Source organism: Hipposideros armiger, unplaced genomic scaffold (genome assembly GCF_001890085.2).
Source record: "Hipposideros armiger isolate ML-2016 unplaced genomic scaffold, ASM189008v1 scaffold_148, whole genome shotgun sequence".
NCBI classification, from domain to species: domain Eukaryota; kingdom Metazoa; phylum Chordata; class Mammalia; order Chiroptera; family Hipposideridae; genus Hipposideros; species Hipposideros armiger.
The window spans coordinates 1855918-1880308 of record NW_017731498.1 but is presented as its reverse complement, the minus strand read 5'-3'; the positions used below and the strand labels follow the sequence as shown (position 1 = coordinate 1880308).

At 39.3% G+C, this 24391-nt stretch overlaps 1 protein-coding gene across 3 annotated transcripts in view; it reads left to right on the top strand.

The window, feature by feature from the left end:
• Positions 1–4594: 4594 nt before the first annotated feature.
• CDADC1 (cytidine and dCMP deaminase domain containing 1) overlaps positions 4595–24391 on the top strand; it is a 50863-nt gene continuing 31066 nt past the window's right edge. For 2 of the 3 annotated variants that reach the window (XR_002124921.1, XM_019650857.1), the window contains exons 1-5: positions 4595–4806; positions 5521–5618; positions 13714–13788; positions 17330–17507; positions 23697–24266. Coding sequence is in view for 2 of the 3 variants with exons in the window: in XM_019650857.1 (XP_019506402.1) it covers positions 4725–4806; positions 5521–5618; positions 13714–13788; positions 17330–17507; positions 23697–24266 (1003 nt within the window). In the remaining variant the exon portion in view is untranslated. Of the gene's footprint in view, positions 4807–5520; positions 5619–11715; positions 11755–13713; positions 13789–17329; positions 17508–23696; positions 24267–24391 lie in introns of those variants that run through there. The other variant, XM_019650858.1, reaches the window with a different exon arrangement.

Sequence of the window (24391 nt, the reverse complement as noted above, 5' to 3'; positions counted from 1 at the left end):
ATACTTAATCAAAATTGTTTTTCTTTTGTTAATCTCTTTTTTTATGGTGTGTGTGGAGTGGGGGATGTGGAGGTGTGGGGGGGGGGGAGTGTCTCAGCCAAGAACCTAAAAGGGTAGAGGAAACATTGTTTTTCCTCTCCTACAGGATTAGCTATTTTACTTAGAGAGTCCTTTTCTGTCCAAGTATTGAAATCCCTGTTCCTCAAATACACTCTGAACTTGGTTTCATTGCCGTAACTGAGGTTCCCTCAATCAGGAGTTAAATGAGGAGTTAATGGAGTTGTATTGGAAAACAATCACACTCATTTGTTTACATATTGTCTGTGGGTGATTTTGTGACATATGACAGACCGAATGGTCTCCAAGGCCTAAAATATTTACTATCTGGCCTTTACAGAAAAAGTTTGCCAGCCCCTGAGCTAAACAAAACTTTGATACCTGCTCCTTAACTAGTATGAAAATTTTGCTTTTTAACATCAGCTAATGATGGTGGATAATGTGATACTAAAAAGTACATGGTAGAAGCGATTCTACAGAGGCCAAAATATTACCACTAAATGCCAGGATTCTGATTCTCTAGGGGCTTAGACCCAGGAATGTGGATTTTAACATACTCTCTGGGTGACTCTTACGCATGTGCAAGTTTGAGACTCGCTGGAGCCCTCTGGTCTAGCTGAGTGGTTCTGTGCAGACTCTGGCTCCGTGGGTCTGAAGGGGGACCTGAGACTCTATATCCTAACAAACTCCTGAGTGATGCTGATGTTGGTGGTCCAAGGACATTAGTTTCCTCGCCTGTAAAATGAGATGATAAAAATCTGTATCACAGGGTTGTTGTGAGCATTAAATGAAGTAATGTACACTTACACCTACTTCCACCCCTTTCAAGCTATATCTGTTTGAGCAAGTTACTCAATGTCTTGGTTCCTATAAGTAGGGATAATAATAATTATATCCACTTCATAAGGTTGCTGGAAGGCATAAATGAGATAATATGTGTAAAGTAGCTAGAACAGAGCCTGGAACATAGTAAATGCTCCGTAATGTAAGATACTATTATTGTTACTATTATCCTTATTGCTACATACAGTGTCTGATGCATAGCAGATCATTTTCTGTCCTTTCATCCCTACTCCTCCTTCTAGCCCCTTCTGTCGATTTCTTTCTTTTTTTTTTTTTAAAGATTTTTATTGGGTGGACGGTCGAATGGTGCGTTGGTTAGGAGTTGGCTTGGGACGCCAGCTCTGAGCAGCAGGACCCTGGTTCATATCCCACATGAGGGCCAGTGATGCTGTGCCCTCTACAGCTAAGATGGTGAACAACAGCTCGACCTGGAGCTGAACTGCTGTAAGTCGCCGGTGACAGCGTAGGCTGCAGTGAAGCTGCAGTGGGCTGCCATATAGCTACTGTGAGTGGCTGGCAACTGGCTTGAGCAGCCAGCAGCCAGTGTGAGCTGCTAAGAGCCACTGTGAGCGGCTGTCCAGTGGCAGGCGACCGATCTGCCTCACCTGGGAAGAGCGCAATTATAATACCAACATGGGCCAGTGAAGCGACGTCCTCCACAACTAGACTGAAGAACAAAAGGACAGCAACTGTCCATTCCCCTCCCCCAATTCCCCAATAAAAGCTTAAATTTTTTTTTTTAATTGGGGAATTGGGGAGGGTAACAGTGTTGGGCAATTGGGGAAGGGGAACATTGTGTTTTTCCAGGATCCATCAGCTCCAATCAAGTTGTTGTCCTTCAATCTTAGTTGTGGAGGGTGCAAGCTCAGCGCCAAGTGCAGTTGCCGCTTTCAATCTAGTTGCAGGGTGCTTGGTCCACCATCACATGCGGGAGTCGAACTGGCAATCTTGCTGCTAAGAGCACGTGCTCTCATCAGTTCAGCGGCAGCTCAGCTTGGGTACAGCTCACTGGCCCATATGGGAATCCAACCGGTGACGCTGTTGCTCAGAGCTCGTGCGCTTAACCAACTGAGCCACTCGGCCAGCCCCTTCGGTTGATTTCTAATGTGTCTAATTGCAGACCTCCTCAGGGATGCTGATTCAGAAATACCCAAACCCAGTCCAGAAGACTCCACAGAAATGGGGACCCCAAAGGAGCTTGGACATGCACTGCAGCGCCCAGGCCCATCTGCCCACCTCTTTCGGGTGGCCTGGTGGCAGAGCGCCTCAGGACAACACAGGAAGTGGGCTTGCCAGTCCTTCCCACCTCTTGGAGCACAGACGCTCTCAGGGTTCCTGGGCATTTTTACTTTGTAGCACATTAATCTATGTGGCACCAAGTTTACTTTTCTGAGGACACCATTTGGGACAATATATGGAAAGCCTGAGAAGTCATTTCTCTTTGGCAGCAGTGCCCTCCGTAACAAAGCTAATGTTCCATGAAAGGCATCTGGATTTTGTTTCAGGTTTCTCTTTGCTTCCTCAGGGTCTAAGTGCTGGCAGGAACTGCCTTCTGAGGATTGTTTAGGAAACCTTAATTTCTGGATTTAGGGTGGTGTTTACAGTTGCAGCTTTGCATGACATGACCAAATTAGGGCCAGTCTTGCCCACATGGGTGCATTGGCCACCATTTGTCTCTGTCGGTCCTGTGGCCACCTTATCTCCAGGCATGCAGATGACACGGTCACTGGTCATGGTGTGTCTTACATGTAAGTGAGCAGGATTGAGTGTGTGAGGTATGTTTTCTTCTATAAGCCAGTATCAAGAAATCCAGTATAGATACCATGTCTGTATGATCAGCTCCATGGGGCCCCAGCTTGTTTTGTTGTGAGAAAATTCTGTCCAAATAAACACACTGCTAGGACTAATAGTTCCTACCAACAGGATCTAGAATGAAAGGTGAAGATTCCGGTTATCTATAGAGAATAAGCAAATGAAACACAAAGAAAGGAGGGACAATAACTAATGACATTGAACACCTATTCTTTGCCAGGCACTGTACAATTTGGGATCATTTAGTCTTCAAGAAAATCTGTGAAAAATATGTTTTCCCTCCCCCTCCTTTCTTGAGGAAAAAAGGGGGCTGTGAAGGCAGCAGCAGAGAGGCTGGGAAGCCAGAGGCAACTGGTGTGCTAGGGAAGTTAGTCATATACAGGGGAATTGGGGGGCAGGGGAAGAAAGGAAGGAAAAAAGCAAAAACTATATTGAGAATAACGGGAGCCAGTTTTCTTGCTGTTGGAGGAGATTTACCAAAATGGCAAGGGGGAAGGCTAGAAAAAGCACACTGTTACTAAGGTTCGATGCACCATTTCCCATATTGCAGATCCCTGACTTTCCGTTGGATGGCACTCGGCAGCAGCATGCACCTTATTTGTTGATCACAACGGAAAGGCTCCATGTCACACATGGATTCTGGTACGGCAATTGCTGTCAAATAAAAACTTTACAGTGTGTCTCATCCACCTTCTTCATGGGATCTGGCACCGTGTGACTTCTGGCTCTTCCCCAAAAGTCAAAATGATTCAGGACATAGAGGCAGCCATGACAGCGCAACTAAAGACACTCACAAAAGAGGACTTCCAGAACTGCTTCAGAAAGTGGCAAGAACGATGGGATAAGTGTGTTGGAAGAGAGGGGAAATATTTTGAGGGGGATTAAGGGCAACGTGTCTTTATTGTAATATTTTTTTTAAACATTCACTGTATTTTTATCACTCCTTGTATGCAAAAATGTTTATAGCAGTGTTGTATGCAATAGCATAAAGCTGGAGACGGTCCAAATGTCTCTCGGCTCAAACATGGATAAATAAATTGTGGGAAATAGCTACTATATATGGTTGAAATACAGTAGTGAAAATTAATGAAGCACGGCCATACTCTTCAACGCTGATTATCCCTTCAGTCCTTTACAAAATGAAGTACTTGAATCACGTTCAGCTTTTGCTTTCCAAAAGCAGATTTTATGTCTTGTTATTTGTCAGTATTTCAAGTTGTGACAACAGAACGGGTTGGTGATGGAAACTGGGCTCTGAGTCACCGGCGAGGGAGGGCTTCATTGAGTCATGCCAGGGACACTTATAAAATAATAAAATAAAATTTACTGGGCACACATCTACCATGTCGGGTACTCCTTTGATTTTCCAAGGGCCACTGGCTACCTCCTCCTCCCCTCACCTTTCTCATCATCAGTTTCACCCCTTAACGTCTTCCCGTGTTTGATTAGAAGCAGACGGTCCCTATGATGGTCCGGGCACTAAGCTCCCCAGGACCGGCCCATCTCTGATGATAACCACCACCTGGGCCGCCCCGCTCCCACCCCTTTCGCCCTGGAGATTCTCTTAAGACTTGGACCATGATAGATGGGGCAGGATTTCATTTCAACTCCCCTTGGCCCTGCGACCCACGCTCTCAAGTCTGAGCAGGCCTCATCGCCCTGCCGCAGCCTGCGCACCCTGGGACTTCGAGCCAAGACATCTTCAAGCGACCTCACTTCGGCACAACCCACGAAGACAGCCAGACACCGACTTCAAATGATGTATCGCCTAGTGCTTTTTACCCAGCAGGTCCCCGCGGGAGGAGGCAGCCCTGCGCCCCGAGGCCACGCTTGCTGCAACGTCATACAGCGCGCCCGGAAATGGCCGTAGGGCTTTGACGTCATCCGGCGGCGGCGAGTTGACCTTTGCTCTACAGCTGCTGAGAGTGGGCGGGAGGAGGAGGAGGATCTGGGGCCAAGATCATGCCTAAGTGCGAGAGGATTTCAGGGCAGCAGAGGCCGCTAGGCTTGGGATGAAAGAAGCAGGGCAGATGCAAAATCTGGAGAGCGCGGGGGCCCGGCGGTCAGTCAGCACCCAGACTGGCAGCATGACCGGTGAGTGCCTGGGACCCCGCTCCCTCCGCCGCATCCCCGCTCTCTCTGCCCTGTGTCTTCGCTGCGGTTCAGCTCCGGGGCCCCTGCCTCCCTCTTCGCTTGCAGTTCTGCCCCGGGATGTCTCATCGCGCCTTCCTGGCGCGTCCCTGCCTCAGTCATCTGCACCTACTTTTGAAGGCGCGCTCACTATAACCCCCACTCCCTGGACCTACAGCTGGAGTTTGGGGGATTGACGAGCCTCAAAATTCCGCAAATCGTGCTTTGGACCTGATTTCCAAATTAACCGCACGCGACGTTTTCCCGTATTTCTACGGCTTTCCCCTCTAAGGCCACTGCATTTTTAGAACCGTCTGCTAACCGCTGCCCTCGTTGCAACGCCACAGTCCAAAGAAAAGCTTTGCTCCACGATGACATCAGATGCAAGGGCCTTTCATAACTTCCTTTAGATTGTTCCCATAGCTGGTACCTTTCCCCGCCCTGTTGTGTGAGGGCTGGAGAAAGGACCCAACTTTGGAAAGTGCTGGAAGAAGTCGTTGCAAGTGAGGTTGTAGTTTGTGTCCTGCTAAGAAAGCGCTTCGATTCTCTTGTCCTCTTCTTTTTCTCTTCCTCCTGCTAAAGCAGCTGAGCTAAAGTTGAAGCACCCAAGTGGCATTGAGTTTAGTTCGTATTTTCATCGCTAATAAAAATTTAAAGTGTCTGTCCTCTCTTTTGTAGGTCAAATACCAAGGCTTTCTAAAGTCAACCTTTTCACTCTGCTCAGTCTCTGGATGGAGCTCTTCCCAGCAGTAGAAGCCCAAAGACAAAAATCTCAGGTATAGTTTTAACTTAGATAATTTAACCGCTTAGAAAATCAGTGGTCTAAAATTTGGTTTTATTGCTCCAGGATGCATCACACTTAAAAACAAATTCAAAAACCTTACAATTTGCAAAAGATCTTTATGGTTTAGTGTGATATTTGTAACTCCCAGCTCTACCAGTTCATTTTTCCAGTCTAAAAATAGAATAGTTCTCCTCTCCAACTGTACCATGTTTATCAGGTATTAATGGTATTTATATGGTGATTTGGCCAACTAGATTATTGTTTATACCACATAATTTATCACTCGATTGTATACTGTTGGCATTTCACCTGGGTAGTTTTACCCCTCTTCCACCAAACCGTAAATTACTTGAAGATAGAAACCATGTTTTATCTTACCTGGTATAGCCCTTAGCATCTACTGTTGTAATTGGTAATCTGTGAATGCTAATTGGTTTCTTGTTCCATGTAAGTAGTCCTGTTTTTGGATGTCAAGAGATAATCAAAGCAGTTTAGGAATGTATAGTAAGAATAATCATAAAAGCTAATGTATTAGAAGTATGTACACCCTCATTTCTTTCTCCTACCCTCGGGGTGGCAAGGTGCTATGTCCTCGTCATTTTGGTTTGGTAGATTTGGAAGCTTAGAGTGTTGTCATTAATTTTTAGGGGGCCAAAATCGTATTATGGAAATTACTATTAGGTTAAATTAAGCATTTCAGACACTTTTGAGGAAAAGGGGGAGAGGGGGAAATTACCCATGGTTTCTCACCATTCTAACAGCATCACTTTTAACATTTTGGTGCTTTCCTTCAATCTTTTTTAAAGCCTAGGTTGTTTTTTCTCTTATAAAATTGTAATTGTATTCTGCATATGCTTATTTAAGTTTCCAACTTGCCAATAATTCTGTTGAAAGGTTGCTTCAGATTTTCCACAGAAAGACTTTTTGTAAATCCTTAAATTCCCATAGTACTCTTATGAGGTCATTCATAGCCATCCTCTTTTCCTTTTTCATTTTTGATGTCTTCTATACTGTGGATGAAGTTGTGTGCTTGGCACTGGAGATAACAAAGAAAAGACGTAGTCCTTTCTAATGAGGATAAAACCTATTTAAACAAGTAAGGCATTTAAACAGTTAAGATACTATTACATAGTAGAGTCAACTTGTATAAAATATAAGCAGAGATGCTACCAAGGCTGAAGGCTGAGGGCCAGGCTCTAAATGGGGAAGTGAGGGAAGGATTCACAAGGTAGGTTGCGTTTGCACTGATACATGAAGAACGAGTTGATATTTGCTGTTAGTACTTGCAGAGCCAGGGAGGAGCTCTGAGACTGAAAATCTACCTCTGGAAGTGGAAGGCAAGGAAAAACTGAAAAAAGGCTGGCCACTGCAGTCTGGTAATTAACAGAGTTTATTAAGGAAACTTACATACGAGGCATGTCTTGGGTGGCTGCAATACAAAATGGATCCCTGCACCACTTGGCAGGCCCCAGAGAATTACACAGGGTAAAGGGGTGGTTAGTCACGTTTATGAATGAGTATGTGGACGCTATTGCACGTGACTGACCAGGTCATGACAACAACCTGCTCCAGGAGCCAACACATAGCAGGAGGCAGGGGAGGGATGCCAACTTATGTCAGAATGAACATCAGTTACCATCAGACAGTCTCTAAGCGGGGTTTGCAGAAAGCAACCTCCACTGTGGCCTGGGTCCAGCTTCAGTACAGACAGTCGTCATGTCGTGGAATGGTCTCTCTCCTTTACATTTGCCAAGCCAAGGGACTCCATATGGAAAAGTGAGGGGTGAGAGAATTTGTGGTCCACATGTCAGAGGGTGAAGTTGGATGGAGGGTGGATACTGAAATGAGTTTGGAAAGGTATACAGGAATCAGATAATAAAAAAAACAAAAAACTTTTACACCTTGCAAGGGAGTCCAGATTGTATCCTGTAAGTATTGGGATTGCACTGATGAATTTTGATAGGGACTTAGGGAATTCACCATTTTTAAATTAAGACTTTATTTTTTTTAGAGCAGTTTTTGGTTTACAGCAAAACCGAGAGAAAAGTACACAGATTTTCCATATACCACTGCCCCCACATGTGAATAGCTTCACCCATTATCCACATTCCCCCAGACTGATACATTTGTTAAAATTGATGGACCAACATTGGTACATCATAATTACTCAAGGGCTATAGTTTACATTAGAGTTCATTCTGTGTTGTACATTCTGTGGATTTGGACAAATGTATAAGGACATATATCTATCATTATGGTATCATACAGAGTATTTTCATTGGCTAAAATTTCTGTGTGCTCTACTTATTCGTTCCTCCCCAAACCCTCACCCCCTGATTTTTTTGTTTGTTTGTTTTTGTTACTGTCTCCATAGTTTAATCATTCCCAAAACGTCATATAGTTGCAATCGCACAGTATGTAGCCTTTTCAGATTGACTTCTTTCATTTAGCAATATGTATTTATAAAGTTTCTTCATGTCCTTTCATGGCCTGATAGCTCATTTCTTTTAAGTGCTGAATAAAATTCCATTGTAGACTGTACCACAGTTTATTTATCTATTCGCCTGCTAAAGAGCATCTTGATTGCTTCCAAGTTATGGCAGTTATGAATGAAGCTGCTATAAACACCTATGTGCAGGTTTTTGTATGGACATGTTTCACTTCCTTTGGGAAAATAACAAGGAGCATGATTGCTGGATTGTATGGGGTTTTTTTGTTGTTGTTTTTTTTGTTGTTGTTTTTTTAGCTGAGCCATCCTGCCACCTGTTGGCAGCTCAGCAGCAGCTTAGCTCGACTCGGCCCCGCCCGGCATTGAACCGCTGTTGCTCAGAGCTCGCACTTGTGAGTGAGCTCCTAACCAACTAACAGCCACTCGGCTGGCCTGGATTGTATGTTAAATTTTGTAAGTGTATATAGTTTCATAAGAAACCACCAAACTGTCTTCCAAAGTTGCAGTATCACTCTGCATTCCCAGCAGCAAATAATGAGAATTCTTGTTGCTGCATATGCTCTCCAGCATTTGATGTTGTCAGTGTTCTTGTATTTTGGCCATTTGAATAGGCATGCTGTGGTATCTTATTGGTGTTTTCATTTGCATTTCCCTGATGACATGTAACGTGGGTTATCCTTTCTTATGTTTATCTGCCGTCTGTATATCTTTGGTGAGGTATCTGTTAAGCTCTTTGGCCCATATTTTAGTTGGGTTGTCTGTTTTATTATTGAGTTTCAAGAGTTCTTCATATATTTTAGATAACCTTTCATCAGATGTGTGTTTTGCAAATTTTTTTTCCCAGTCTGTAGCTTGTCTTCACATTCTCTTGACATTGTCTTTTGCAGAGCAGTTTTCAATTTTAATGAAGTCCAGCTTATCACTAATTTCTTTCATGGATTATGCCTTTCGTGTTTTATCTAAAAAGTCATGGCCATATCCAAGGTCATCTAGGTTTTCTTCTATGTTATCTTTTGAAGTTTTGTAGTTTTGCATTTTACATTTAAGTCTGTGATTCATTTTAAGTTAAATTTTGTGAAGGGTGTAAGGGCTGTGTGTACATAGGGAGTTCACTTTTCATGATAAAATGATATCTCTAGGAATAGTTTTCTCTTCAAATTCCTATGTGAAATGTTTTCTAAATACTAAAACATTACTAAAAATGTTATGCATTTTTATTCCCTACTTGTCAACCACTCCCCTAGCCCCCACCCTCTGGCTTTCTCAAAACCATTAATAATATGGGTCTACATATTATTAATGGTTTTGAGAAAGCTTTTACTTTCTTCATGGTCCTGAAGCCCTTTTATTCAGTCTACTTCTTGATAGCTTAGTATTATTTTGTGTAAATAGAAGATTTTCAGGCAGTCAGGTGTTTTTGGTTTTTTTGGCAGATAAAATTCATCTTGAATTTTGGACTGGAGCAAATGTTTAGAAACTTAAGACTTTTTAAACATGCATTTACAAAGCTGGGCTTGTTAGTGTGAAGGAGGAAGAAATTTTCCTCTGCCCTCCTAGGTTCTTTCAGCTGGCCTAATAATCAAATAGGCATGAGACAGGTTAACAAGAGAAGATTACCAAATTTAATTACATGCATATGTATGGGAGCCCCACATAGATGAGAGGTTTAGAGACAGAGAGGAAAAATGAGGTATATATGATATTCTCAGTTAAGGATGAGGTAAGACACCTTGGGGCTTCAGAGGGGAAAAAGGTCATTCTCAGGACAATAAGAACAGATGTTCAGTATTGAGAAGTTTGCTCTGCCCTATACATTGGTCATAAAAAGTTACTTGTGGTGTTAACTTTTATTATGGGCAAGGCCCCCGTTTTAAATTCTTTAAGGGTGAGGTAAAGTTTCTTATAAGCTCGCAGGGCCCCAATTGCCTTCAGCTCAAAATAATTTACATGCCAAAGTGTCATATCTTGGAGAGGCCTGTTCTAAAATCCTTCATTAGAGATTGAGTACTAATTTTGAAGAAACTTTGTTTAATATCAAAATTTGATCTCATTTCAATTCTTTTATGTATATTAGTATAGTGTACATATATATATCAATAGATATCTTTCTCTCTCTGTCTCTCTCTCTCTCTCTCTCTCTCTCTCTCTCTATATATATATATATAGATAGATAGATAGATAGATAGATAGATAGATAGATAATATATCAAGAGTACATCCTATGCTGAAATTAAGTTCTTTTTGACAGGTACCTTAAATTAAATAAGTAATTCCAGTATTAATTGCACATGGTGTTCATAGGGTTGAGTAAGACTTTTTTCTTAAGAGAAGAAAAATGTTGTTTAAGCTAAAGTAATGTTTGTTTCACTTAAGTTCTTTATTCTGCTTTTGTGATACAAAGTAAATCACAGAATCTCTAAGATGCAATTTGACATGTAATTGTATTGGAAACATTGCTTTCGACACTTTACCCACTTTATTGTCTTTTTAAAATACAATATGTTTATGTGTTACCAAAGTAATATATGTTTATTATTTATAAAATGGACAGAAGAAAAATATTCCCATAATTCTGCCACCTAGAGACTACTGACATTTTTGTGCTATTTCCTCAATCTTTTTCCTCTATTCCCTTTACTCATTTGAGATCACTTAATTCTGGATCCTGCGTTTTTCACTTAGCATAGGAAAATGCTTATGCTATAATATTCCAATATTATGAACATTGGAGCAGCAACTTAGTCTAATGGTTAAGAGTAGCCAGTGGTTTTGCAGTTAGCCTGCCTGGGTTCAAATTCTGGCTCTGCCTCTTACTAGTTGTGTAAACGTGGGTAAGTTACTGTACCTCTCTGTGTCATTTCCTCATTTGTACAATGGAATGTTACTGGTACATACTACATGGGGCTTTTATGAAAAGTTAATGATTTCATATATGTAAAGCTCTTAGTGCCTGACACATTCTATGTACCATAAGTATTTGTTATCATTTTAATGATTGCATAACACTCCATTGTATCAATGTACCGTATCTATTCCCTTATTACTGGACATTTCAATTGTAATTTTTACCAGCTTTAGTGTATTATCAACCTTTCTACATACAGTAGTCCCCCCTTATCCATGGCTTTGCTTTCTGTGGTTTCAGTTACCCATGGTCAACCGAGGTTCAAAAATACTAAGTGGAAAATTCCAGAAAGAAACAATTTCTAAATTTTAAATTACACACCATTTTGAGTAGTGTGATAAAATCTGGTACCATCCTGCTCCATCCTGTCCAGGATATGAATCCACGCTGTGTGTGCTCCCCACCCACTACTCACTTAATAGCCACCTCAGTTATCATATCGACTGTTGCAACATCTCAGTGTGTGTGTTCAAATAAACTTTATTTTACTCAATAATGCCATATTCACAAAACTTATTACAGTATATCGTTATAATTGCTGTATTTTATTATTAGTTATTGTTGTTAATTTCTTACTGTACCTAATTTGTAAATTAAACCTTGTCATAGGTTTGTATGCATAGGAAAAATTGGTAGATACAGGGTTTGGTACTATCTGCCGATCCAGGCATCCACTGTAGATAGAAGGGGACAACTGTATAACTGATACCTAGTATTTTCTATGTTTTCAAACAGATACACTGTATGGGTGCTCCTTGAGGAATTTTCAGCAAGGTATACATCAAGTATAAAAACTAATAATTTTAAAGAATCCAGTCCAAACCTAAATAAATGAGTGGAAGACAAAATATTGCTTATGAGACTTCTGGTGCAAAAAACACAATTAGAAGTTTTGGAATAAAAATCAAGCACTGTTGAAAATGGCTGTCATTTAAAAATAATTATCTCTCCTATTTGCTCATAATTTTTTAGTTTAGTTAAGTTAGAGTTATCTAAATTATCTGAATGTTACTTTAGTATAGGAATTAGAATGACTGCATTGTTCTCTCATTTTTCTCTACATGGCACATATTGTCTCTCTCCCAACTCTTTCCATTTTTTTTGTCTGCTGCTACCTTATTTTCATGATTATACTTTTCTAGAACAGAAGCAGTGTAGCATAATGATTAAGAGAATGGATTTGGGGCTCAGATCTTGGCTTACCCATTTATTAGCTGTGTGACCATGGTGAAGTTATTTAATCTCTGACAGCCACAATTTTCTCATTTGTAAAATGGGAACTATAGTAGCTACTCTGTAAAGTTGTGAGGATTAAACGAGGTAATTTGGGGCTTGATATGTGATAGACATTCAGTAAGTGTTAGATACTGTTATTATGTATCCCTCATATAGTCATCATCATCACTACTATACACACCCCCACCATTTCACTACTAACATCAACACCTCTTCCACTTTCTGTTTTGCTTGAATAGAAACTTCATTCCCAGGACATGGCTTTTCTTATAAACTTCTTTGGGGTCATTCCTCTATCATCCAGCATTACCCATCGTACTAAGATGTCAGTATTCATCAAGATCATCATTCCAACTTTCAAACTTTCTCCAGTTTATTACACATCCTACCTACTTTGGGGTTCGCAGGGTTCTGCTTTATCGCCCTGACATTGTCAAGTTCCTGTGTCATAAATGATAAGCTCCATCAGGGCTGTATCCTGAACTGTCTATGGCTGGCACATTGCAAGGGTTCAATCAATATTTATTGAATTAATAAATAAAGGAGTTTGGCCCCTGGTTCAAAACTTTCTACTTCAAGTTTTACTTTTAGAGGAGATTTATGGACATCCCTGTATTAGCGTCCTGTTGCTACTATAACAAATTACCACAAAGTTGGTGGCTTAAAACAACACATGTTTATTATCTTACAGTTCTGGAGGTCAGAAGTCCAAAATGGGTCTCACTGGGCTACAATCAAAATATTTGGCAGGCTGCATTCCTTCTGGAAGCTCTGGGAGGATCCATTTCCTTGCCATTTCCAGCTTTTAGAGACTGCCCACATGCCTTGGATCATCAACCCCTTCCTCCATCTTCAAAGCTAGCAAGGGCAGGCCGAGTCTTACCTTGCATCACTCTGGCACTGACTCCTGCCTCCCTCTCTCACTTACAAGGACCCTTGTGATTACATTGGTCCCACCCACATAATCCAGGATAATATCCCTATCTCAAGGTCAGGTGATTAGCAGCCTTAATTCCACAGGCAACATGGTAACAGAACATAGCTACAGGCTCCAGGGACTGGGACAGGGAGGCCATTAGGGGACCGTTTTTCTCCTTACCACAATCCATAGTCTAATGCTTTTGCTACATATTTTTTTCCCAAGTCCAGTTAATTTCCCACTCTTCCCCTTTGGCCTTTTTTAGCCAGAGCCACACTCTGGACTTTAATATTGCTCAAAACTCTGCAGTCTTAAACTACAGAATTTTATTTTCTGACCACAATTTCCAGTCCGTCTACATTTTGGAAAAGCATGCAGAGGTCAGAATAAAAAAGCCTTGTTTATTAGGTTAAGTAGTCTGAACGTGAACCTGAACAAAGCAGAAGTCAGTGCCGAGTTTCGTCAAAAAAAAATTGAATGGTCCAAAGCCAAGGACACCAGCCTTTAAATGGGAAATATTGAATGAATCATGTCTTGCATAATAATCTTTTTCTCCCTCTTAATCTTCTTTTAATTAGGAAAAGGAAGAGGGAAAGCATGGACCCGTAGGAAATAATGAAGAGATGGCCAGAGTATCTACAGACAAAAAACAGGTGAATTTTTATGATTAAAAAAAAAAAAGACATATGTGCTCATAATAAAGCAAAAGGAATGGTATAAAGTAGAATAAAGTCCCTCTTATGATTTAGTTCCCTGTTCCCACTTCCAAAGGAGTTTATTGTACACTCTTCTAAAAGTTTTTTTTGCATTTATAAGTCTGTACATCTCTCTTGTAAAACAACAAAGCCGCCGGATTACTCTATAATTTGTCTTCCTTTTCTTTTTTTTTTCTTTTTCACATTTAATTCTTGACACATTCCCGTATTAGTTCATATGTGTTTAGAAACACTTTTCTATGATTCAAATTCCAACACATCTTGCTGGTTTTAAGAATGCAAGACCGTAACTGCTCTTTTTACCTCAGCCATTTCTCCGAGTTGTGTTTGTAACAAGCAACCTTGAGATTGAGGTAATGTCTCACTCTGGGACAAAGAGTGGGTTTGCGTACTGTTTGGGATAAAACAATAGAATCCCCAAGCTTGGTGTTCCTCTCCTATAACATAACCTACTCTGTGTCCAGGAATCCATCTGGGCCCATCGGCATGACTCACATGGGATTTGTGGGGAAGGGAACCGTCACAAACAGTGTCATGCTGCTTGCTGAGCTCTGAGTGATACAGTCTTTTGTCTGTGACCCAGGAGTTTCAAGTCTTCTGTCAGCATCCATGAAACAGTAACAGCCTACCTCACTAGCATATAGATAGGGTAAAGTCAAAGCCTAGACCTAACAAGATGAACCTTGTTCTTTTTAACATTGCATAGTATTTACTCATTATTTTAACTTTTTGCGTTTTCCAGAGAGATTCTGATTCATTGAGTATGGAGTAGAGATAAAACATGTATATTTTGAAAAAAGTTACATTGATGATTCTGATGTACATTCCTGAAGATTTACTGATTAGTTCTGAGAGTCAGATTCTAAAATGCCCAATAAGAATATAGAAATAATTTGTCTCAAAGTAGTTAGATGTTTTTAATTATAAGAAAAGCAAAGGTAAAAAAGCAGTGACTTGCCATTTAAGTAAATATACTAGTTCATATACAAAACAGACTGCCCTCTTTTGCCGATGTGCTACTATAAAACTGACTAGGATTACATCGACGACTTGCCAAGACATTAGTGAAGTGAAGCAAAGTCAGGATCCAGAACAGTGATTCACTCAAAAAATGCAGTCTTCTGGGAGTTTCTGGGAGGTGCAGTAAGTGGACATGCTGAAATGGAATGCAACTTAGGCTTTTATTTGTTTCAATGTGGGATGGAAAAAATCTTTGTCTCAAACTTGATATTTTGGGCTTAGCTAGAAACAAAACGAAAAAATAAAATTTCTGAGGTAAAAAGGACTCTAGACAAAAAAGTGATAAACTTGGCCTAAAAGGTTGTTTTACTTCCATTTATTAGGAACAATTTTTTAAAAAGTCTTAGTGGTCAGGATTTCTGTCCACTTAACTTCTTGGAACATTTTTTTTTAAATTATTTTTTTATAGTTGCGCCATCCTGCCACCTGTTGGTAGCTCAGCGGCAGCTCATCTCGGGCCTGGACTCAAATTGCTGTCGCTCAGAGCTCTCACTCTTGAGCGAGCTCTTAACCAACTGAGCCACTCGGCCAACCCAACTACTTGGAACATTTAAAACTAAAATCATTCAATTTCAGCTGTTGCCATCAGTCACAATTGGTTCAGTTTGATAAAATGAGCTCTAGCATACTGAGTCTTTTGATAAGACCTCATCAGTTCTTTTGCAAAGTTACAATTAGAAAAAAAACACCTGCTGGAAGTATTCAGAAGTAGATATTAACATATACTTTGCATTTGAGGAACATAAAACTCTAAAAAATTTTGGGATAGGCAGGGGAAAGGGTTCACAGATTCAAGGTAAATTTAAAGCTTATTTTAAAAGCCAATATAGATAGATCTTTCACATTCTCTCCGTGTGTGTCTGTCTGTCTGTCTGCCTCTCCCTCTCTCTCTCTCTATATATATAGATATATATCTATATATATATATCTATATAGATCTATATATATGTGTGTGTGTATATATATATATATATATTTGGATCTAAATATTATAAATGAAGATTTTTGTATTCATTTTAAATGTCATATTTCAGGAGATGGTTGGTTAACTAAGAAATGGAATTCTATAATATCTATTCCTTTTTTTAGGCTTTTCACAAAATATTCTCCATAGTGTCAAACATTTATACTCATAACTGACACCAAAATTTGACTATTTTATTTAATATAACTTTGGTCTGATCTGTAAAGTGACTTCAGATGTGTCCTATTGAGAATAACCATGGAGTAACCAAAGTACTCCTTTGAAAAGGAGTAGGGAATAATGGATACCCTATTCTCAGCCTTATATTGTTCCTCTTATATTGTAACAATCGGTTCCAAACCCAAGGATCAGGTTTACTTTCCTTATTTCGGTCTTTTGCTGTGAAAACAGCCTAGATTATTTTGTGCCTTACCTGGAACTGATTTGTACTTTAGTCTGTTTTATCTGGTGTTAATATTGTTACACTAGCTTTTTTGATTAGTTATATAAATTAGGACACTTTAGGGTTAAAGTAACAACTCTTTAGAACCCCAGCCAGTCCCCAGACTCCAGGGTTTAAAAGCAGAGTTAGCCCAATCTGCTAGCAATGAGTGAGATACTGCTAGGATAGTTCAAGCTTACTGCTTTGGCTCTGAGTTCTCTCTTCCTTTCTAATGCCTGAAAGTATATCTTCCATTCTTTTGAGCTTAACTATGCATTTGAAAACATTTTTTTATTATAAATAATGTATATATTTGTGGGAGGTGGCACCTAACCACATTAGTCTAGACTGCCATAGTGCTGAAAATTGGTAGAGCCAGTTTTTAGAAAGAAGTTGATAAGTACTTTTATTTTAATCAGTATTTAAAACATTTTAAAATTTAGGACAACCTCTGCTTTAATTCTGCCTTTTACCATCTGTGGGTCATGTAAACTTTCTGGGCTTCTCTTATTCATGTGTGAAATCACAGTTTTCCACATTTTTCTTTATGAGCATTACTAAAGCTTATTACTAAATAGTTCTAGACTAGATACTGTAAGAAACAAGTAAATTTTTTTTTTTTTTTTTTTTTTTTAGCTGAGCCATCCTGCTACCTGTTGGCAGCTCAGCGGCTGCTCAGCTCGGGCTGGACTTGAACCGCTGTTGCTCAGAGCTCAATCTCTTGAGCGAGCTCTTAACCAACTGAGCCACTCGGCCGGCCCGAAACAAGTCAAATTGACTTAGTTCTTGCCCTTTACTAGGTCAAAATGTATTCATTTTTCACTATGACAAATTAGTGATAATTAAATGCTTAATTATTTGGTTAAGAAACCCTAGATTTAGAACATTTCTGGTATAAACATTAAAGATTCAGGAAAATTTTTGGACCTAATGAAAAATGTGCATTTGTCTAAACTGTGTTCAGATAAGTAAACAAAATTTTCATTTTATTAATCAAGTATAATCCAAGATATGATCATACTAATAAATTGTTATTTTTTATCTTACTGTAGGTGAAGAAAACTGGTCTTGTGGTGGTGAAAAACATGAAAATTGTTGGTCTTCACTGTTCGAGTGAAGATTTACATGCTGGGAAAATTGCTCTTATAAAACATGGGTCAAGGCTGAAAAACTGTGATCTTTATTTTTCCAGAAAGCCATGTTCTGCTTGTTTGAAAATGATAGTAAATGGTAAGTGCAGATAAGGCTTTGTTGGGGGTTACTAGCATTTCTCTGAGAACAGTCAGTGGAAACATATTGTATAAATACCACAGAGATAATTTAGAAATATAAAAGTATATCTGAAGACAGTTTGATACACTACAAGAAGAGTCAAGAAAGCATGGATTCTGGTCTCAGCTCTGTTACTAACTAGTTAGATGATCCTTCATGTATTAGTAGACTAATGTTAGCTGCTGTAACAAATAAAACACCAAAATCTCAGTGGCTTAATATACTAGACATTTATAACCTCTGTACAGCAGTATACCCTTATCTGTGGGGGATGTGTTCCAAGACCCTCAGTGGATGCCTGAAGCTACAGATAGTACTGAATTCTATATATATTATGTTTTTTCCTACACATGCATACCATTTCACCTAAAGGAAGCACTTTATAGCTTCTCTTTGGCACATCCGAATTACCAGCATCACTACTCTTCTGCTTTGGGGCCATTAGTAAGTTAAGAGATACTGGAACCACAAGCACTGTGATAGATTCCAGGATTCTGCAACAGTCAAACTGATAACCCAGATGACTGCCGAGTGACTAATGGGCGAGGAGCGTGCACGGTGTGGAGATGCTGGACAAAGAGGTGATTCACGTCTGGGGCGGACTGGAGTGGGATGGGGAGGGATTTCCTCACGCTCGTGAGAATGGTGAACAATTTAAAACGTATGAATGGTTTATTCTGGAATTTTCCATTTAGTATTTTTGGACCATGGTTGACTGTGGGTAACTGAAACCACAGAAAACGAAGCTGTGGAGGAGGGGGACTACTGTAATAGCCACATGCGGGTGTTGCTCAACAGCGTGCAGCTTTCTCCATGTGGTTGAGTTGAGGTCCTAGGCATCCTCTCGTACTGCTGCTGTCATCCCTAGGGCCTGAGTCCTCTGCCTCCAGACTGAGCAAGAGAATAGAGACGCATACCTGCTCTTAAAAACGCTGGCCTGGAAATCACACACATCATTTCTGTTCATATCCATTGTGGAACTGTAGTTCTGGCTGGGCAGCTGCCTCCCAATGACTCCTCTACACTTTGGAAGGAGCACAGGTTATTCATGTGTAGTCATTCATTTCTGCCTCACCAGGCTGCTCACTAAACCTCTTTGTGCTTATGATCCTATTTGCCCCAGATAAATATGCTGACCATTCTGCTATTTAAAAAAATACATATATCTTTTACATAGACACTGTAAAATTGTGACTTATAATATGAATGATAGATTTGGTCTTCATTCCATTCCTGACAAACTAAAAGCCCGTGGAATTTTCCGAATAACAAAAGCTGTCTTTTGTTATTCATAACATGCCCCTTTCAACCACACCTGAGTTTCTGTTAATGAAAGTTCTGGAAAACCCCTGTGGATGGGGCTTGGTTGCCAGGGGAAACAGCCAGGTGATTAAAGGGTTGGAACTTTCAGCCTCACCCCCCAGACCAATGTCCAAAGATTTATTAATTGTGCCTATGTAAAGAAGCCTCCTTTGTAGAGCTTCTGGAACAAAGGCTAGTATACTTCCTAATCCTTTCCCTCAAGGTTTTATTGGGGGCCCAAACTTACAATTTACTGTAACACATCATCTAGGACCAAATGAGTGATACAGGCTATAAGTGATACATGAGCTTAGAGGAGAGATGGTGGCTGGCATGTTATGAGCAGCTGGGGCTTCAGCTGCACCTTGTGGGGCCAGAGGTGGAGACGGAGGGACACAGCCCTGTCAGGGGGACAGCACGTGCGGGGTCATCAAGCTGTGAGACGCAAGGTTCTGGGGGTCCGTGTTTGAGATGGAGAATTTTTCTTGGAGAGAATAATGGCAAATGGAACATGACGATAGGTTGGGACTGTAGTGGAGAACTTTGGAAAACTGTATGGCCTTTGGGCTTTATTCTATAAAACAGAATTCCTAAACTTGTTTTGAGGAAGAGCTATTTTTATTTACATCAAAGTCTTAAGAGTAGTGATCAGATTGGTGGTGAAGGCAGTACCCCTGAGCTATAAGTGGAAGCAGTGGTCAGGTGACCAGAGCTTCCTGGCCTGTGACAAGTATTTAAGCAGGTAGGTATCTGTGATGGTTGTTAGATCCATAGTCTCCCCTGCAGTTACAGGTAAAGAAGATAGGTAAGATAGTGGTGGTGGCATTTTTTTCTCCTTTTCCTAATTAACTGAGCAGATTGGATATTTATTTTACCACTTGTGTTAATTGATCTATAAATCCTATTATAGATAATGTGGAGCCATTGAAGATTTTTGAACAGGATGTAACATTAAAATTATTACTATATTCTTTTGTTATTGAATTGGAGCAAGGAAAGAAAAGAGGTTGAGAGCATGATTAGTAGACTGTTGCATTAGGCAGGGTATAAAATAGGATTCATCGGGTGGCATTGATATGGAAATGAAAGAATGTGAAAGAACCAAAACATGTTTTGATTGATCTCTTCTAGAGTCAAGGGAGAAAAAAATAAATGAAAGATAGATGTGTTTTGTGCTGAGCTGACTATGCTGAAAGCATTCCTAATAGTCTCAGAGCCGTATTTTGAAAAATAGGGGAGTACAAGCTACTGACCACTGCCTGATGTCTTTGAGCTAAGACATTTAAACCTGGCAAGAGAGATAATGAAGTGTGGAAAAGCAAGAAGGACCTACAGTAGAAATGCTTTTATGATAATGTTGGACCCATGCATAATAAAATTGCTATGTTAGATTAGGTTTATATATTATTAGTATAATTTGGGAAGTGGCATGGTTTTACCCCACACTATAGCTAAATTCGTTTAGTTACAGTTATTGTTACATTAGCTACATAGCAAACATTTCCAAAGCATAGTGGTTCTCAAAGTGTGGTCTGTGGACTCCTGATGTTCCATAAAGTCAAAACGATTTTCATAACACTATTACATTTACACTAATAGTCCCAAACCAGTGGTGAGTAAAACTGTTGCCCAGTAAGAATCAAGGCAGTAGAAATCATTGTATTCCTCATGGCCACATGCTTGGAATTAAAAAAAACAAAACGTTTCACATAAGAATGCCTTTGATGAGACAGTAAAAATTATTGATTTTATTAAATCCCAATCCTTGAGTACACATCTTTATAATATTCTCTGTGAGGAAGTAGGACGTAGACTTTTGCCACAAACCTAAGTATGAGGGTTTCCTTATGGAAAAACCACCTATGCAATTGTTTGAGTTATGAGCTGAATTATCCACTTTTTTCATGGAATGCCGTAAATTGACAAACTGTAATTACCTGGTTATTTGGTAGACATTTTCTCAAAAATGAATGATGTGAATCTGTCACTTCCAGGGCAACAGCCGACAGTATTTGTTGCCAATGATAAAATTTGAGTCTTCAAGTGAAAATTAAAGTTTTGAAAAACTTATATTCATTATCATGAACTTAAAGCTTCCCAACATGTAAAGACTTTTCTGAAGGAGATTGGTGGTGATATTAATGAATAGAATTTTAAAAATATTGTAAAATCAGTGAATCAGTGTTTTTCAGATGACCAATGCACAATGCTACAAAATCATACAATGAGTAAAAGAGCCATTCTAAGTGCAAGATAAACCAATGGACTTCAACATAACAGTACAAAAAATATGTTGATGTGACTTCAGGTTTCACATTGTAACTAACCTTTAAGACACTGTCCTTTTTCAAATTTTTATGTAGTGTCTAAGAAGAATATTGACAACTATTTGAAATGGCTGTTAAAATACTCCTTTGTCGACTACATATCTGTGTGCGGCCGGATACTTTTCATATACTTCATTGAAAACCTATCACAGCAGATTGAAAGCAGCAGTAGATTTGAGAACCCTGATGTCTTATTAAGCCAGATAATAGATTTGTAAAAATATAAAACAATGTCATTCTCCTCAACTAGTTTTTGTTGTTGTTTTGGAAAATGTAGTTATTTTTCACTGAACCGTATTGTTTATATTAATGTATTATAGGTTCTTTATTATTTATTTATTTATTTATTTATTTATTTATTTATTTATTTATATGTTAAATCTCCTCCCTAGCTTCTTAGTTTCTTAGCCCCTGGCTTTGATTACTTTTCTAATCTGTCTAGGCTAAAGATTGCTCCTAGCCTGAATCCTAGAATTCTCCTATCCCCCTGCTTCTTTTTTTTTTATTAGTTTATTTTTTAATGAATTAATACATATTTTAAAAATTTTGTTTTAATTTTTGAAGACAGTAAATATCGGTAGATATAATCTACATAGACTAAAGCCCATTGGGGTCCTCATTAATTTTTAAGAGTGTAATGGGGTCTGAGACCAGAAAATTGAAAAACTTCTGCTATAGCGTTTGCCACTGGTTATGCATATTTATTCGAAGATTAGTCATTCCCGCTTCTCCTTGAATCAGGATTACTAGGAGCAACCAGGATGTTCAGATGAAAGATTGATGATCACTCCCAGTTAGGAAATGGATTTTGAAAACTCCCAACAGAGGGAAGGGGAAATGCAGCCAGAGGAAACACTCTGATATTAGCTTTACAGCGCAAGACACAATAAGTCAGGAGTAACAGAGATAGAAATGTGCATTTGTTCAACTAAGACTTTTTTTTTTTTTTTAAGATTTTTATTGGGGAATTGGGGGATGGGAACAGCACTGGGGAATTGGGGGAAGGGGAACAGACACGGCAGCCCAGCTCTAGGTTGAGCTGTTGTTCAGCATCTTAGCTGTAGAGGGCAGTGTCACTGGCCTTCATATGTGGGATCTGAACCGGGGTCCTCCGGCATCCCAAACCAGCTCTTAACCAACGTGCCACTCAGCCGGCCCTCAACTAAGGCTGTTTAATTCATCTATTACTCTGCACAACACTCTGTGACTAGCTCTCCAGTCACTTCTGGGCACAGTCATAAAAAAAAATGTCTCTCCTAGCTGTAATCACATGCGATACTAGCAAAAGGGTCTCTTTTTTGTGAAACACTAATTAATTGATGAAAATTTGGGTGCTTTACTCTGTATAAGGCATGTTCATCATTCAATCTCAAATACAAATTAAAATATTTTTTCATATGCTTGTTATCCAGTTTTGTTTTCTCTTTTGTAAATTGTTCATATCTTTTGGTCTCTCTTGAGGCCTTGTTCTTGCCAATTTATATGTGCTCTTAATGAATTAAAATCTTCTCTGTATATTAAATATTACTAACCTTCTCTCTGTCACATTGAAAAATGTTCCTTCTAATTTATTCTGATTTTAATGTTATGGACTTAAAAAAAAAAGAGAGAATATTGCCCCCCTCTACTGTTGCCCTCACAGTATAAGTTTTTTGTGAATATTTTTAATAACTATAATATTCTATCATGAGGAGGACCCTAATTTGTTTAACCATTCCCCTATTTTGTCCATTTAGATTTTTTCTGTTTTTACAGTTTTAAACAATGTGGCACTAAATTTAGCTATGCTATTTTTTTTTTACCTCAATTTAGAACATTTTCTTAGAATAGCTTCCCAGAGGAAGAATTCAGAGCACAGCCACATTTTTAATGCATGATTGAATAGTTTAGTCAGATACAAAACTCTAGACACTATCAATTGATGGCTATGATATTTCTAAAAGCAGCCTTTTGATTACATGTAGTGCCAGCAATGGGCTTTGGGATCATACTTAACAAAGCCATTGATTCCACAAATACCTCCCGTGGGCTTTGTTAGGGGTTGGCCAACTTTTCCTATAAAGGGCCAGATAATAAACATTTTAGGCTTTGCAGGCCATATGGTGTCTATACAGCTGCTCAGCTCTCAACTCAGCTGCTCCATTGTAGTGCAAAAGCAGCCAGAGACTGTGTCCATAAATGGGTGGGTACATGTTTCAATAAAACTTGAGTTATGGACACTGAACTTTGGTATTCATATAATTTTTGTGTGTTGCAAAGTATTCTTTCTATTTTTCTAACTTATTTAAAACTATAAAATCCATTCTTAACCTGCAAGCCATAAAAAATAAGCAGCAGGTTGGATTTGGCCTGTGGGCCACGGTTTGCCAACCCTGGGCTATATTATAGGTGACTCGGTAGTAGACATTTATTATATTGGAACCTCTGGACCTACTGCAGTGATATGGTGGATTTATCAAGAAAACCCTTAATTTCAGTATATATATCTGATAACTCCCTTTCATATTTTACATTTCAGCTGGAGTTAACCGAATTTCATATTGGCCTGCTGATCCAGAAATAAGCTTGCTTTCTGAGGCTTCAAGTTCCGAAGATGCAAAGTTAGATGCCAAAGCAGTGGAAAGATTGAAATCAAATAGTCGGGCCCATGTGTGTGTCTTACTTCAGCCTTTGGTGTGTTATATGGTGCAGTTTGTAGAGGAGACCTCTTACAGATGTGACTTTATTCAAAAAATTATAAAAACACTGCCGGATGCTAACACTGACTTTTATTCCAAGTGTAGACAAGAAAGAATAAAAGAATATGAAATGTTATTTTTGGTTTCCGATGAAGAACTACATAAGCAAATACTGATGACTATAGGCTTGGAGAACCTATGTGAAAACCCATACTTTAGCAATCTAAGGCAAAACATGAAAGACCTTATCCTACTTTTGGCCACAGTAGCTTCCAGTGTGCCCAACTTTAATCAGTACGGATTTTATTGTGGCAATACCGAACAGATAAATGAAATTCACAATCAAAGTTTGCCACAAGAAATTGCAAGGCACTGCATGGTTCAGGCCAGGTTATTGGCATATCGAACTGGTGAGTTATATGCTTAGTTCATAAATTGGGGCATATTGGTTGGGTTGTATTTACCTCAGAATAAAGTGAGGTTCATATCATTTATGGTAGAGTTCATTTACTCTCAGTTTTGCTAGTCATACAAT